The sequence below is a fragment of the Myotis nattereri genome (genome assembly GCF_964212035.1).
Source record: "Myotis nattereri genome assembly, chromosome: 14".
NCBI classification, from domain to species: Eukaryota; Metazoa; Chordata; class Mammalia; order Chiroptera; family Vespertilionidae; genus Myotis; species Myotis nattereri.
This window is the reverse complement of record NC_138089.1, coordinates 35143022-35159524: the sequence shown is the minus strand read 5'-3', so window position 1 is coordinate 35159524 and position 16503 is coordinate 35143022. Positions and strand designations below refer to the sequence as shown.

Genomic DNA, 16503 nt, shown 5'->3' with positions numbered 1-16503 from the left:
CTGCTCGGTAAGAAAGGAGGCCTCCTAATCCTCAGAAGCCCGAGGAAACAACATCCACAGAGCGGGCTGCCTGGCCTCCAAAGGAGATGCTTTCTCCTGGCAAGTCTCCATCCACATCTAAGAGTCTGCCATTGTGTTTCTCTTTGTAAGGGAACTAGCTAGGCATGGAGGGAAGGAGAAGAAGCCGAATGGACCTCAGCCAAACAATGACAGGCATCCCTGGGCACTGTCCCTGGTGGACCGGGAGTTCAGTTGATACTCTTTTGGTCAACCAAGAGCCAGGAACCAATGCAGACAGTGCCAGTGAAAGATGGCTTGACCTTGAGGGAGGAAGCTCCGCCTGGCTTTCCCCTTTGGTTTGAAGTACAGGCAGAGGACATCACGTAGATGACATCATGGTCTGATGGACCAGGAGACAGGAGTCTGTGGGTTCTGGCAGCATGGCCGGGTTTAACACCTGCCCATATTCTTTGTGGGGTGGGCAGGCTCTTATCTGTGTGCCCGGCACAGGTAGAGGTGTTATTCCTGAGGGTCTGGCTCACACCTGCCTTCCAGCCACACCGTCTGGCTGGTGGGAATGATTTTAATACCACCACCAAGACAGGCAGCTGTGATGGCAACTGCCCTAGGTCTCAAGGTTTTCCTGCAGCTAACCCGAGTTGCAAACTTCCTGAAGGCAGAAAATGTGTGCTTTTTTTCAGCAGTGCACCCGCTTCTTCCTAGAGTCCAACATGGGTCCTGGGAGGGGAGGCACACGCCATCTGCTCCGGGCTGTCTGAAAGACAGCAGGAGTGAGCACAGGAATGAGCAAGTGGCAGTGAGCATTTGCAATTGAAGCTTCACTTTCTGCCCTGATTGGCTGGGGGTGTGGTGGAGTGAGGGGTGGAGGTGGGTGGGAGGGGCAGGGAGACTGCTTTGTGAAATTGGCAATGGGATAGGCATCATCACACACACTCACCTGTGTCCACCCTGCCATAGTCCACAAAGATCTGCAGCATGACAGAGCCCAGCAGGTACCCAAAAGCCGGTCCAAATACGGAGATGGCAAATAAGATGGCTGTGAAGGAGAGCAGTGTAAAGAGGCTGAGCGGAACTGAGAAGGTGTGACAGCCCCAGGTTCCTTCCCTAGCGAAGGATTCCTGAGATGTCAGGCCACCTGTCCTCTGACCCTGACAAGTTCACACCTATGGCATTTCCCCCAGGCAATGCTAGAACCACTCAAGATCCTAAGATGTGCAAAACCAAAGATGTTTCTCCTCCAGCCAGCTGCCAGAGAGATCCACTTGTCAGGAGGGAAACGGTCTCCCTGAAATTTAAAGATGCCGGCCCAGGGCAGTGCTGGAGGGCAAAGGTCTGTGCAGGGACCATGTTGGAGGTCCTGGCAGGAGTTTGTGAGGCCACAGAGCCAGTGGGTGTGGTCTGTCTGGTCTGGAGTACAGGGCCCTTGAGGACGCTCAATATGGCTTGTGCTAAGGGAAGGATTTGAGCAGTCAGGTAGTCATCTATCTTCTTTGCATGTGCTTCTTTGGGGCCAACCTGTCCATAAGTGGGTGACGCGGAAAGACATGTGTGCCCCAGCCCAGGCCTGGAGGGCTTGACAGCACCAGTAGCTACTGCTGGTCAAGGAGCCTCCCTGTGCCTGACAGGGGTCTAAATGGTTACATACCTGACCTCATGTAACCCCACAGCTGCCCAGCACACAGATACTGCCAGCCCCATTCTGCAGGTGAGGAACCTGGGGCCCTGGGGCTCAGCCACTTGCACAGCTCCCATAGCTGATAGGTAACAGAACTGCCATTCAAACCAGGTCTGTCTGATCCCCAAACCTCTGCACTCATTTGCTGTGTTGTGGGGCAAAGAGGGTTAAGACCTCAAATCAGCCCCTCAGAGCTTAAGTGTCAGATCAGGACCCGACCCCTCCCTGCAGCCCTCTTCAAGCCTGTGACTCACCGATGTACAGGGGCGAGTTGTTGGGCTCCGAGAAGTCGTCCACGTAGGAGATCCCAAACGGCTGAATGGGCACTGTCCCAATGCCTGCCAGCAGCTGGGCGACTACCATGAGACCCCACATGCTGCTGGTCTCCTTCCGGGTGTCCTGGGTGCTGCTGTGGCACTTACTGGGGGGCAGGTCCTGCCAATGCTTCTGACAGAGCTCGGTGTGGAGGAGGCTGCTGTTCCCTGCAATGAGAGTGCATGCCGGTCACCACCCAGTCTCCCGGCTCCACCGCTGGCCTCTGAGCCTGGCCTTTCCCCCAGGCCTTTGGGAGTGACTCTGGGAACAAAGGTGAGAGAAAGGTGAGAGGGTGGGAGAGGACTCTTCCTCTCATGGGCATCCGTTCTTTCTCCTCTATGGTCCAGGCAGGGAGCTGAGCATGGAGAGGGCCACCCAGCTGGAAATGCGGGATCCAAGGTAGAAACCCAGGCTTGCCAGCCTTCAGTGCCCTGAGCTCAGCCTCAGGTTAGGATATGGTTCTCTTCCAAAGGCAGCGTCACCCTGGCCTGGGATGTGTGCAGCTGGGTCCTCCAGGGCCCTCACTCCTGGATGAAACTCTGCATCACACTGGAGAGCCTCCTGCCAAAGGCATTTAACATCCTTCTGAAACCTGGGCGGCTCCCAAGATTCGGAGACCTTGGGAAGCTGGAAGGGACTCTAAGACCCTTTAGTTCAACCCCTCCTGCTGCAGACGGAGAGCTGAGGCTGCACCCATCGGAGCCAGGCCACACCATGAGACCCTCTGTGAGGGTCCCAATGTGGTCTGTGGGCACCCTGCCACCTGTGGCTGTGGGGACGTGGCCAGGCCGTTTTAAATCTGGCCCACAATGAACAGTCAGCACGGTCAGCTCTCCAAGATCTTGACGGTTCTTGAGGGCTCTTTTCCATGAGATGCATTTTCCTTCTGCCTTGTCTAGGCCAATGGCAACCACTGGCATTACTGACCTTACTCTGTGGGTTTTTTCATTTAGCACTAATGGGATTCAGTTTAATTCTCATTTGTGGTGCTCCCCGAGAGGGGAGAGCCCTGAACTAGGTGGGCAACAGAATCCCACACAGAGGAAAACAGGGCTGTGGACTAGACCTGCCTCCCACACTGGACTCTGCTCAGTGCTGCTGAGCGCGGGGCTGCTGGGGACCACGGTGCTGGGGAGAGGTCAGCCCTCCTCCTCGTCCCCTCCCCTCCCCCACCTGCACATTCATCCAGCCTGGCCACATGGTTGCCTGTCCTCTTACTGGTGTTTGCACAGGACACATTGGAAAACTTCTGGCCAAGGTCCCTGACTGACCAGAAAGCAAAGGGGGCAAAATGTCTGTCTGATCAAGGGCATCCAAACTTGACACCAGCTGTGTGCAGAGAACAGAGCACCCGGAAGAATGACCAGTTCCCGGACTCTGGTTAGTGTCCCTCTGTTCCTTCTCCCTCTCACGCCGCACCCACTAGCCCACCTTTCCATGCAGAATTCAAATAGAAAGTGGTCCAACCTTATGGTGAGATAGGAGGCAGCCCCTTCGAATCAGGGTGGAGATGTAGTCTTATTAACATGGGAAGACGCTGTAACATCTGGTAGGTTCCCCAAAATAACTAGTGGTTTGGAAGAGTATGATCTCTAATTTAGAAAACTCATATGGACTAATAGAATATGCAGAAAAGAACTCAGGACGACTAAGGCTTTCTTTCTGATGGGGCTGTGGTGATGGTGATTGTGTGTGCGTGTGCGTGTTTGCCTCTGTATTTCCTAATTTATCTATAAAGAACACATGATACTTTTAAAATAAAGCAACAGTAAAAGCTGCTAATTTAAAAATGTCTTCATTAGTAAATACAGCCAAAATTTAACAATGTCTTGTTCCATAACCATTGCCCTTCTTTCTGGCTTAGGCCTTAAACCCAAACTGTGTTTCTCTGTCCCCGCACCCCGTCTGTTCCCCTGTGGGGTGCTGAGCCTTCTCCAACTTACAGGCTCTACTGTAGAGACCCCAGTTCTAGCGCCAGGACTTTGAACATCCATTTATTTACAGGCTGACTCTGCCACGGCTGTGACGGACGCTACCTCCTGCTCACAGCAGTGACTGGGCTACTTAAGTGGCTGGTTTAAGGCAGAGCTGGCGTTCGAACCCGAATGTGGCTGACTCAACGTCCACAGTGCAGTCACATCTGAAATGGTGACATTTTCCAGGGACGGAGGAGCTGGGCCTGGGGAGATCTCCCTTTCCCCAGCCACATCAGACGCATGGCTCTCTGACCTCCGGCGCCGGCTGGGACCTGACACCTACTTCCTCCCCAACAGAGGTGTCCTGGAAAGGGGCTGGCGACTGGGATTTTTGATGAAATCTGAGACAATGAGGTGAAACAAACACACAGTATAGTGAGTCAAGGAATTGGTTTTAGTGAAAGAAGCCAGACACAGAAAGACAAATAGTGTATGATCTCACGTGTATGACTCTAAAAGAGCCAAACTCGTACAAGCAGAAGCAGAGAGTGAAATGGTGGTCTCGAGGGGTGGAGGGGAGGGGAATGAGGACGTGATGGTCGAAGGGTAAGGTAAAGTGTCAGGTATGCAAGATGAATAAGTTCTGGTACACTATACTATACTATACTATACTATACTATACTATACTATACCACCGTAGTGCATGGTATGTTTAAAATGGGCTAAGAGGGCAAATCTTATGTTAAGTGTTCTTTCCCTTCCCCCACACACAGAATAAAAAAAAGAGTGGGAGGAAACCTTGGGAGGTGATAGGTAAATCTATGACCTTGATGGTGGTGATGGTTTCAGGGTTATATACATTTTCTTTTGTTGTTGTTAATCTTCACCTCACGATATTTTTTCCATTGATTTGTAGAGAGAGCGGAAGGGAGGGGGAGAGACAAAGGGAGAGAAACATCAGTGTGAGAGAGACACATTGACTGATTGCCTCCCAAACTGCCACACACACTTCTTTGCTCACACCCCAACTGCGGCCAGGGATCGAGTTTGCAACAGGTACGCGCCCATGACCCGAACTGAACAGGAGACCCTTTCGTCTGCTCTATTCGCTGCGTCCAACCGAGTAGGGCTAGTCGTATATGCTTATTCCCAAACTCACTGAATCATATGCATTAAATATGTAAAGCCTTTTAGATGTCAGGCATATCTGAATAACTTCGTTTAAAAAGCAATAAATTGGTTTTAACCCTAGGTAGTAGCTGTGTGAACGTAAGTTTCTAAACCAGGGGTGGGCAAACTTTTTGACTCGAGGGCCACAATGGGTTCTTAAACTGGACCGGAGGGCCGGAACAAAAGCATGGATGGAGTGTTTGTGTGAACTAATATAAATTCAAAGTAAACATCATTACATAAAAGGGTACGGTCTTTTTTTTTTTTTTTTAGTTTTATTCATTTCAAACAGGCCGGATCCGGCCCGTGGGCTGTAGTTTGCCCACGGCTGTTCTAAACCCTTCTGAGCCCCAGTTTCCCTTGAGGCAGAGACCATAAAGTAACTGCATAGGGAAACTCCCCATGCGTCATTAAAGAGCTAGAAGGCTCTGGTTCCAGAGAGGAGCGCAGGCACAAAAAGTTGGCTGCTGCCACTCAGCCAGCAGTCTGATGGCTGTGCCTGCCCTCTTGAAGGAAGGCTGGTGTGGCTCAGTGACAATGCAAGGGTCTGAGTCTTAGGGCAGTGACTTCAGTCTAGAAGCCGCAAAACTGTAAAATGTCCCTGCTGAGACCCTGCGCGCTATGCACCTCACCCCTCACCACACTAACAATCCTTCCCTCGACACTGACCCATGTCCAACACCCAGAACAGGGGTGTGATGCTACAGGCTCACATCACTTCCCTCGGGGAGTCCCAGGTGGCCACGGGCAAGCAAGGCCAACAGATGCTGGAAGGGCTGGACTGGGAGCCTGGGACCGGGGTTCCCGTCCTGAATCCGATTCCCTTTGCCAGTGACCTTGACTTTGAGAGACCTCAGAGGATTCTGTGGAGGGCCAAGCACTGCAGAGAGTGGGAGGGTCCCGGAAGGCCCAGCAGGCGGAGTGTCAGGCTCACTGCTCACTCCCTGCCCTCGGTGCACAGCCACACAGGACACCGGGTGGATGAGTGTTTTCACGCCGCGGGCTGTGCTAGCCTTTAGGAAAAGCGATGGGTACGTACAGAGACTCCTATGCTCTCCCCGAGACCACATGGGCATGTTCAGGAATAAGGGCAGAGCAGGCTGCTGGGCCTGGGACGCCCCCCTGACCCATACTACCAACTGACCAAATGCTGCTCTATAGTCACTCAAACAAACTGGCACACACACTTCTCTGCTCACTCCCCTGCGCCAACTTTGAGCTAATGCGTTTCTAAAGGGCCCGTAAGACAGGGGTGCTGCCAAGCTTTCAAATGGCATTTATTTTCAGATGATTCAAACAAATTTTGAGTGTATTTTGCACAAGGAAGTGAGAAAAGTTTGAAGTCTCCTAAAACTGTGGGCTGTTGTCACCTGCAAATGTTCTGGACCGCGCTGCCTGTCTCCGCTGTCTAGGTGTGTGGCAGCACCTCCTCCTGCCTGCTGTCAGGTAGGTTATGAGGTGCAGGGCCAGGTCTACGTTAGGTGCAAGAGTGGCTTAAAGATCGCCTGAAGGCAAAGGGCCGTACCGGGGAAAGTGGCGCAAAGAACTGGCCCGTTCCCAGGTCAGCCACGGAGGGAGCACACCCAGGCCTGTTGGCAGCGTGGATGATGCCTGCTTCACACGCGCAACGCCTGGACCTGGGGTCTGAAAAGACACCTGGACCAGATTTCATTCACTCTCGGTTGTTCGGTTTCTTGGCCATATTTGACCGTGGGCAGGCCCTCTGCTGGGGGAGAAGTCATGGGGGTGACTGAGACAGGCGCAGGTGCTGGCCTTACAAACCTTCAAGGTACTGAGGAGCACAGGTGATCAAAGAAGCAACCACACACACACAAACAAGCAGCCACAATATTGCCTGGTCCAATCCAAACCACAATGAGATATCACTTCACCAGGATGCTTATTTAAAAAACCAAGTATTGGGTAAGATGTGGAGAAATTGGAGGCCCTGCACATTGCTGGTAGGAATGTAAAATGGTGCAGCCAATTGTGGAAAACAGTATGGCAGTTCCTAAAAAAAATAAAATAAAAAATGACCGTACGATCCAGCATTTACACCTCTGGGCATAAGGCCAACCGAACTGAGAGCCGGGACTCGGGCAGATATCTGTACACCAGTGTTCATGGCAGGATTATTCACATTAGCCAAACAGTGGCAACAACCCAAATGCCCGTCAACGGAGGAAAGTCTAAACAAAATGTGATATAGGCACCCAATGAAATATTATTGAGGCTTGTAAAACCAAAGGAATTCTGACACATGCTACACACAAAGTGGATGAACCTTGACGACATCACGCTAACTGAAATAAGCCAGATACAAAGGTACAAACACTGCATGATTCCACTTACACGAGGAACCCAGAATAGGCAAATTCATAGAGACAGAAAATAGACCGGTGGTTGCCAGGGCTGGGGGTGGGGGTGGGGAAGGAGTAGAGGGTTAGGGTTTAATGGGTACAGTTTCGGTTGGAAAAGATGAAAAAGTTATGGAGATGGATGGCAATAATGGTTGTACAACAGTGTGAATGTACTTCATGCCACTGAATTGTACGCCTAAAAATAGTTAAAATGGCCCAGCTGGTGTGGCTCAGTGGTTGAACATCCACCTATGAACCAGGAGGTTATGGTTCAGTTCCTGGTCAGGGCACATGCTGGGGTTGTGGGCTCGATCCCTAGTAGGGGGTGTGCAGGAGACAGCCAATGAATGATTCTCTCTCATCATCGATGTTTTTATTTCTCTCTTCCTTTCCCTTCTTCTCTGAAATAAATAAAAATATATATTTTTTAAAAGTAAAAAATAGTTAAAATGGTAAGCTTTATGTTATGCATATTTTATCACAATAAAAAAACCAGCTAGCATCACAGAGATGGGAGAGGACAGGGTGTCGGGGAGATGTGGGAGGGGCAGAAAACCCAGTGAAGTTGGGGAGAAGGTTTGGGAAAAGATTCCTGGAGAAAGTGGCCTTTGAGCTGAGAAGAGTCAAAGGGAATAGCCAGAAGGTCCATGGTGAGGAGGAGAGAGGGACAGCATAAGGAGGGCTCAGAGGTATGAAAGGCACCCTCAATATCACAAAACGCAGTTCAGTGTGGTCAGCCCGAAACACAACTAGGCTGAGGCATGGCCACTCCTGGAAGGCCTGTGTGCCCTGGGAAGGGGCCTGAAAGAAAAAACCCAGATGGTGATGATCATGGGCGGCGGGGGGTCGGGGGGCAGCGCGATAAACACACTGGAAAGATTAAAGCCAGTTTCCAAGGCCCATGAAGAAGGAGGGGAAATGACCCAGTCAGAGACATTTCCATGGTAACACAGGTGATGCTGTGAATTGCAGGAGGGGCAGGGATGCTGGCCAGCTCTATGGCTGTGCGGGCTCCACAGCTGTGCAGACGGTGATGCGCAGCCAGAGCAGGTGTGTGAGACACAAAGGCCAGGCGTGTCCTAGGAGAGCAGGCACATGGGAATCAAAGGACCTGAGAATAAGTGTTGCTTTTAAGAATTCTAGTTCTTGCTTTTGCAGATCCTTATTATTAAATTCACATTTTTAAAAAATATATATTTTATTGACTTTTCACAGAGAGGAAGGGAGAGGGATAGAGAGTTAGAAACATCGATGAGAGAGAAACATCGATCAGCTGCCTCCTGCATACTTCCTACCAGGGATGTGCCCGCAACCAAGGTACATGCCCTTGGCTGGAACTGAACCTGGGACCTTTCAGTCCACAGGCCAACGCTCTATCCACTTAGTCAAACCGGTTAGGGCTAAATTCACATTTATTAGATCATTGCTGTTGGCATCAAAGGCTAAATGTGTGTGTGTGACATTTAATAGTCATCGAAGATTGTGAAAATGTTGATTGGCTTACTAAGTCTTTTTTTTTTTGGAGAATTTTTATGAGTTTATTTGAGCCAAACTGACAACATATGCCAGCAAGCAAGAGCTCAAATGCTCCCGTCAGTCTTTTTTTTTCCTTATTAAGTCCTTACATGGTACACTGCATGGCTCACCAATGCCACAAAACCCTCAAGAAATTTCATCTAATGAAGTGTCCAGGAGGTCCAACTCTCTAGAGATTGTTTAACTGTTATTATTTACTTTTAAAATGTCAGGTTCCATACTTACTGCCTTTATTAAAAATATGTATTTTAGCCCTGGCTGGGTGACTCAGTTGGTTGGAGCATTATCCTGTATACAAAAGGTTGTGGGTTTGATTCCCAGTCAGAGTACATACCTAGTTTGCAGATTCTATCCCCAGTCTGGGTGCGACTGATCAATGTTTCTCTCGCACATCGATGTCTCTCTCTCTCTCTCTCTCTCTCTCTCAAATCAACTAATATCCTCAGGTATGTTTTTAAAACCAAAGGACTTGTATGCGTGCATATAAGCCTAACCAATGGACACAGACAACAGGGGGGTGAGGGCACCAGTGAGGGGGATTGGGGGGATTTTGGGAGGATGAGGACATATATGTAATACCTTAATCAATAAAGAAATTATTTTAAAAAGGGTATTTAAAAAAATAATTAATTGCCCCAATTAAATCCAAGTCTACTGAGTTCCTCTTTGGCTATTCTGTATCCTATATTGCCAGAAGATCTCCCAGCAAACTCTCTTCCTTACGCCAGCTGTGAATGGGGCCAAATCCATCCCACATCAGGCTCTGACACATGTGAATGGGAAAGGGCTTTAATCACCCACAGAGGGTGAGGCTCCTTTCCCCTGGGAGCCCTGTCCTCGAGGAGCAGCAGCTGGCTGTCCTGGAGGCAGGTGGCCCTGGAGCCAGGAAGAGCAGGGCTCAGCAGTGGGTAGGTCCCGCTGCTCCCTGGCTTGATGTGGGGACAGGTACAGCCATACCTAAGAGATACTGTGTGTTTGGTGCCAGACCACCAGCACTAAAAGGAGTATGGCAGTAACACTCGTAAGCGTTTTGCTAGTGGAGGGTCTTGTCTTTACTTTGTAAAAAAAATGCAACATCTGTGAAGTGCAATAAAGTGAAGTGCATTAAAATGAGCTATGCCTGGATTTATGTCAGAGGCAGACACTGGCCTTCCCAAGAACTCAGGACTGGGACTCCCTGCAGTGGAAGGTCATGGCCAGATCACGCTGGTGAGAGCAGAGTTTTCTAGAATTTAGACCACTAACTAGGCCTTTCTCTTGAAAATAAGAGGACAGGGAGAGGTGAGACCAAGGGCCAGAAGCAGGGGGAGAAAAAGGTATGTGTCAAGAGCCTGTCACAGAATTGGGGGGCTTGGCGTTCTTTGCCCCACTCAGCTTTCCTCGGGAGCTTGGGCCCATGTGGAGGAAGAAAGAGCAATCTCTCCCCATTTCTCAAGCATTCCTGCAAAAACCTGGGGCCCAGCTACTCTCCACTGACTTATGGAAGCTCACCGCCTTCCTCCTCAGAGGGGGCTTAGCTCTGACCTTCCCACCGTGTAAGCTGAGGGGAATGCCAGCCTGTTCCTGCCACCGGGCTGCACAGCCCGCCTGCCCACCCAAGGCCACCTGCCTCCATCGTGGCGGGCCCTGGGGAAGGGAGGGAGGGGAGTCTGTTCATTAGCTGGATGTCAGTCTGTTGCTCATGTTCCCCGAGGCAGATTTCTGGAAGGCTCAAGTTCCTCAGAGCACATTCTTTTACCCGCAAGACACCAGAGGTCTGGCTGTGCCAGTTTTCACAGGCCTATGAAATGCTAAGTAGAAACAGGCTTGGACCTCTCCCCTCCCCCAGCTGCCCCAGCACCACCCCGGCTGCACCATGGCATCAACCCTCTGACTCATCCTCCCTCAATTTAAATATGCAGAATTTCAGTTCTGATTTCTGGACGCCTCAGCGGGTTTGGAAAGATAGGGGGTCACTTCCCTAGGATGGTCTACTTCCCTAGAATGGACTCTAGGGGGATGGGCCAGATCTGGGCAGTCCATGGTCTGGTCACTCCATTGTATGAGGACATGCGTTCCAGGTGTGGCCAAGCTGAGGCTGGCTGGGAGGTGTCAGGGTATAATGAGAGGTCTCTGCACGGAGATACAAAGATGAGGCTGAGGGAGATCCCTGGATGGGTCAAGCAACATAGGAAGGCCATGGCAAGTGGGGCTTTCCTTTGACGTCATTCTCATCATTCTGGTAAATAAAAGAGAGGATTCTGCCAGGAAATAGGAGGGCAGCAGTGACTTCTCCTTCAAGTCATGGTTCTTGAGAACCTCCATCACCTCCTGCTGAGAAGGGGGCTAGGGTTGTGGGTGAGCAGGGTCAAATGAGGCGGAGATTAGCAAAGCCCACAGCTCAGAAGCAATCCATGAGAACAACAGGGAAAGGCAGGGGTGCTTCCGGAGAATTTTCTGGAAGCACCGCCAAGGTGCTAAGCCCTCGGGCTTTCAGCAAACTCCTGGAACCTCATTCAGAATGTTCCACTCTGAAGGACCTATTTCCTCATCCTTCTAAATCTGGCTACTCAACATTTTTACCAGAAACTCTGGCAACTCCCACCAGCAGGCCTGGAACAGGCTGTCCCGACCTCACTCGCGATTTGAGGCCTCGAAGTTGTTTGTAAAGTGGGTTGTATGTATGTCAGAAGTGATTGAGTTTCTAGTGGAGCTCACCAGGCCTTACTAATCCATAATGCGCCTGTAATGACATGTGTTTGCTTCCAACTAGACTAGGCCTCTACTTATAATATAATTTCTATGGGCATGTGCATTCTGAGCTTCATTTTGGAAAAGTAGGAGAACATACCCTTCTGTACCAGCAGAAACCAACAGAGTTGGGATTGTCAGCCTTGGACACATCCTGGGGCAATGGAAGGAATTCACATTTTGAAGCCAAAGAGACCAGGTTCCAATCTTGGTTCTACTGCTCAATGGTTGCGAGCCTCTCAGAACCTCAGTGTCTTCATCTCCAAAACAGATATAATAATCCCTACCTTGCAATATTGTCATTAGGATAAAAAATAATGAGCATATTATAAGTTGGGACATAGTGATCATACAATAAGCTCAATTTTCATCCAAAGAGGCCAGAAATTTCAATGGATAAGGGAGATGATAGAACCCTGGAGACGGGCAATATTACTCAGGTTTTTAAGAATCTGGGGACTGGGTCCAGAAACTAGAGATAAGTAAAATCAAGGTCACCAGCAATGGAGGCTTGGAATAAAGGAGTGGTGGGGCACATGGGTGGCTTGAAAGAGTTCATTCACGTCTGTGCAGAAAAGAGCAAACGTGGGGTGGTGGTGGAAGGAGAGAGTTCCTCTGCTCTGCTCCCAAGACTGAGTTTCCAAAACTAGTTCTGAGGCTGAGGCTGGACATTCCTTCCCACACGGCCAATGCCTATTTGTACTGAGGTGTGCATGTGGCCAGTGAGCCGGGGGTGAGAGGGCAGTCCACTGTGCACGGTGCCACAAGGCGGGACATTACACTGCTGGTCAGGGGCTCTCCCCACCCAAACCCTTGCCCCTGCACATGTGCCCGCACCCTGAGGAATCGCAGGTAGGCCAGAGGAGGCATCACCTGGCTCAGTTCATCATCGAAACTGTTTCTTAGTGGACAGGGGCGGGGAGGAAGACATACCCGAGCGAGCAGGATGCGGCTCAGAGCCATTTTATTTTAATATTTGGAGATGTGTACTTAATTTGCACCCCCGAATTGGAAGTGAAGCAGAACTTATTGTTCACAGATTTATTAAACTGGCTGATGTGGAACTCTTTGAAGAAGAAAAAAAAAGCAATTAGCTGAGCCAACATGAGCTCATCAAAAGCCATTCATGCCAAACCAACCTCATTTCCTTTGTTAATGGGGCTCCCAGACCAGCAGGAAGCCGTAACATGGTGTTACTTGACTGGAGGAAGTCTTTTGACAAAGCTTGTTATGATATCCTGGTAGACAAGATGCAGACACGTGCCTCAGAGTCCTCTGGGAGAACCGGCTAAAGGCATGCCCAGTGCAGGAGTTGACAGATCAGTGTGACCTAAAAGATGGGCCCAAACTGTGTACCACTCATCATTGTCATGGATTTGGGTGAAAGCGGGGAATAGCTGGTAAATTTATGAATGACACGAAGCTGATAGGAATGCCTAATAAGATAGTCCAAAGGCTAAAAATTCAAGATTAGACCCAAGACTATAAGAAGGGGCTCTGACCAAGGAGAAGGAATCTAATGGAGTCAGTTTGGCCTGCTGTACCAAAGTATCATAGATGGTGTGGCTTATAAACAACAGAAATCTATTTCTCACAGTTCTGGAGGCTGGAAGTCCCACATCAGGATGCTAGCATGGTCAGGTTCTGGTGAGAGCCTTTTGTGGATGGCAGACTACCGACTTCTTTTTGTCTCTTCATAAAACCAAAAGAGAGTGATCTGGTCTCTTCTTACAAGGGCACTAATCCCATGCAGGAGGGCCCCACCCTCATGACCTAATCACCACCCAAAGGCCCCAACTCCAAATACCACCTTGGTCCTGATGTTTCTTTGCTGTTTTTCCCCTTTTTAGATGTGAGCTGCACATACTCTCTGATGGTGGCCAATCCAAACTCTGAATCCTGAAAAGTCCTTTTTTTTACTGAGTGAAAGAACCTGCTCCTGCTGGTCTTCTGTCTCCTGGTGGGTGGCAAACTGCCCAAATACGTCTGGTGTTCCCTTTTCAAGCCTTTGGGCCACAGGAGGTGTCTGGCCACAACTAGAAGCCTTGGCTCTACCAAGCATGGCAAGAAGAGAGGATAGTTCCTCCCTGTGTCCTCTGGGGACCTTGGGGGGCCCAAGGCCTCTTTCAGGAAGGATGGATCAATGGCTTCTTCAGAACCACATTCTCCAGAAGGGGCGTGTATGCTGTTTCTGTAAGGCTATCCCCCACTCTCTCACAGTTTTCCTGGGGTGCCTAAAGTCCCTGGGATAGGTCCAGCCTTCCTTTTCCACCCTGGGTGCTGACTCTCCCAAGGAGACCCTCCCCACTACCATGGGTGGGCCCAAGACACATAGTCTGCCAGGGGTCCCAGAGAAGTGACTCTCCCCATGGGAGCAGGATGTAGGATGCAGCTTGCTGCCTAGGTCTCCCTTCCTCACCAGACCCCAAGCAGGCCTGCCACCCAAGCCTCATTACTGAGCAGGGAAACGACTAAACAAGCCTGGCGGGGTCCATGGAGAGGCGGAGCCACACTCACGTTTCTGTTCAGACCTGAGCTGGGACCCAGAACAAGGGGGCACGTTTCCAGGCTGCCAAGTGGGGGTTGTGATGTGCCCACAAAACAGATGTTAAGAGAAGCCTAACACAGTCAACTGCTCTCGTATCATAGCAGTGAGGCCTTCAGTGAGGCTGCGTGCCATTGCCATGGAGACGACCAGTTCTCCTGCAGAGCCCAGCTCCTTGCCCGGCCTTTCCCTCGTGGTCAGCACAGCAGCCGAGTGTTTTCTATCATTCTCCACGCTGGTTTCTCTCCTCTCTGACACTGTGCATTAGAACATGCTCTGCATCAAATCTCGTTAGGCCTTGTTTTGCACATCTGTTTGAGGCTATTTTCTCTCCGTTGACTTAATAACACCCATGTGTTTTGTAATTTTTTTTACCCCTCTTGTTGTTTTCCTTTTCAGGTTCAATAGATCCAACTGGCCAGATACAACTCTCACCCTGACCATCTTTACCCACTTACCTCCCAACACACAAGCACACTCTCCCCTTCACCCCCATATACACCTCCACACACACCCCAACTCCTGTCACCTACGCTTTCCCCACTCACATACATCCCTGTCTCCACCCTCCACATAGCCTCCCCCCCCACATACACACCCACTTCTTCTCTCAAATTCCCTCCTATCTCCACCTTCTCCATCTTCACATACATACACCTCCTCTCTATACTTGTACACCTCCTCACTACTCCACTTCCTACACATAGAAATGCCTTGCACACATACAATTACCCCAAAACACACCCACACGTCTCTGCACATATTCACCTCACACCTCAGCTGGGTGTTCACCACTGAACAGCCCTGAACTCACTGTCCTGGAGCAGTTTCCTCATGGAAGGACCCTGCATAGCTCCCATGGTTCAGCGCAGTGGGTTCTGCTCTGGGGGTTGGAGAACTGATTCCAGGTCCTGCATGTCCTCCACTAAGGAAGGGACACAGACACATAGGAGCCAGAGGCTTCCCCTCCGTGTGCCCGCCTACCACCCTCCTCTCGGGGACACCCTTGGGATGAATGAGCATGGGCCAGGGGCTGGCCACTTCATGAGCAAGGGACTAGAAAGTGACTCTTCCCTGTCTTTTCTTGGCTGTTCTAAAAATACAATGGACTCCCTCCCCTGCTTATCCGACAGGAAGCTCCCTGCCTGTGCATAGCCATTGTCTGCAGGCGGGCAGACTTCCCCTGGACTGGGCTGAGGGCTCTCACAGGTCACACCTAGTCCTCCCAGCCACTGGTTTCCGAAGACCCTTCCCTGATCTCCTGGGAGAACTGGTCTCCCGTTGGCCTGTTTCCCATCTACCCAAACCTTGCCAGCCTCCCAGAAGTGGCCTTAGAGGCTTTGGCTGGGTAGCTCGCCCTTTCTCCAAAGGCGCCAGCAGGGCACATTTCCGGACCACACTGACATTTAGAAAATCTAAACATTCATAAATGTCTGCGTGGCCTTTTTAACATCGGCAATTAGTTGTTAAAGGTCTCCGTGATTCCCACAATGTCCAGCCCCTCTTTAATTTTTTTCCCTAAAACACATAGTTACTCTTCATTTCCCATGGTTGTTTCTGGAGTGCTTCGGCTCTATGCCGAAGAACTCCTCAATCAACAGGTGGTAATAATCTGGGGGTCATTCCTTATGAGCAACAGATTTCGAATACCACACACAACAAGGGCAGGCAGAGAGAAGTCTGCTGAACAGCGGACGTGGGCCAGGCAGGCACTTCACCTAAGCTTTTTGGTTTGGATTTTCCCCTCAGAGCACCCTGCAAAGGAAGGGGTTATTGTTCCCATTTTACAATGAGGAAACTGAGGCTCAGGAAGGTGAAGCATTGGCTTGCCAAGGAGACGTGGCAAGGAAATGGTTGAGCTGGGAATTGAATGTGGAAGATCATGCTCTTACCCATCATACCAGGTTTGTTCCACCTGAGGATCTGGGAACAGCAGCCTAATCTTCCATAGAGAGAAATCCCATGGCCTCACCTGTGGGATCCCATAGCCTCATCCATGTCAAGGGATGGACCCTGCTCCAGGCCAGAGCAAAGGACCTACAGTGAGGACCAGGGAGAAGCTGCCTTTAGATGGCCCCAGGACACCCAGCCAGTCAGCCACGAGCTGCCAGACTCCCTCTCCACAGGAAGCAGGGGGCTTCCTCATTTGTGACCTTAGTTTACCCAGCACGATACACCACCATGACAAGAACTGTGACTTAATGGTTGCTGCACATGCCAGCTACCAGGCTAAAT

The 16503-nt window shown here is 50.5% G+C and overlaps 1 protein-coding gene across 1 annotated transcript in view; it reads right to left on the bottom strand.

Moving 5' to 3' along the window:
• Window positions 1-16503, bottom strand: part of SLCO2A1 (solute carrier organic anion transporter family member 2A1) — a 71273-nt gene that overhangs the window by 15635 nt on the left and 39135 nt on the right. The window contains exons 4-5 of the mRNA XM_081106539.1: window positions 1951-2178; window positions 959-1057 (exon numbers count right to left, since the gene is read on the bottom strand). Coding sequence (XP_080962665.1) covers window positions 959-1057; window positions 1951-2178 — 327 coding nt within the window. The remainder of the gene's footprint in view (window positions 1-958; window positions 1058-1950; window positions 2179-16503) is intronic.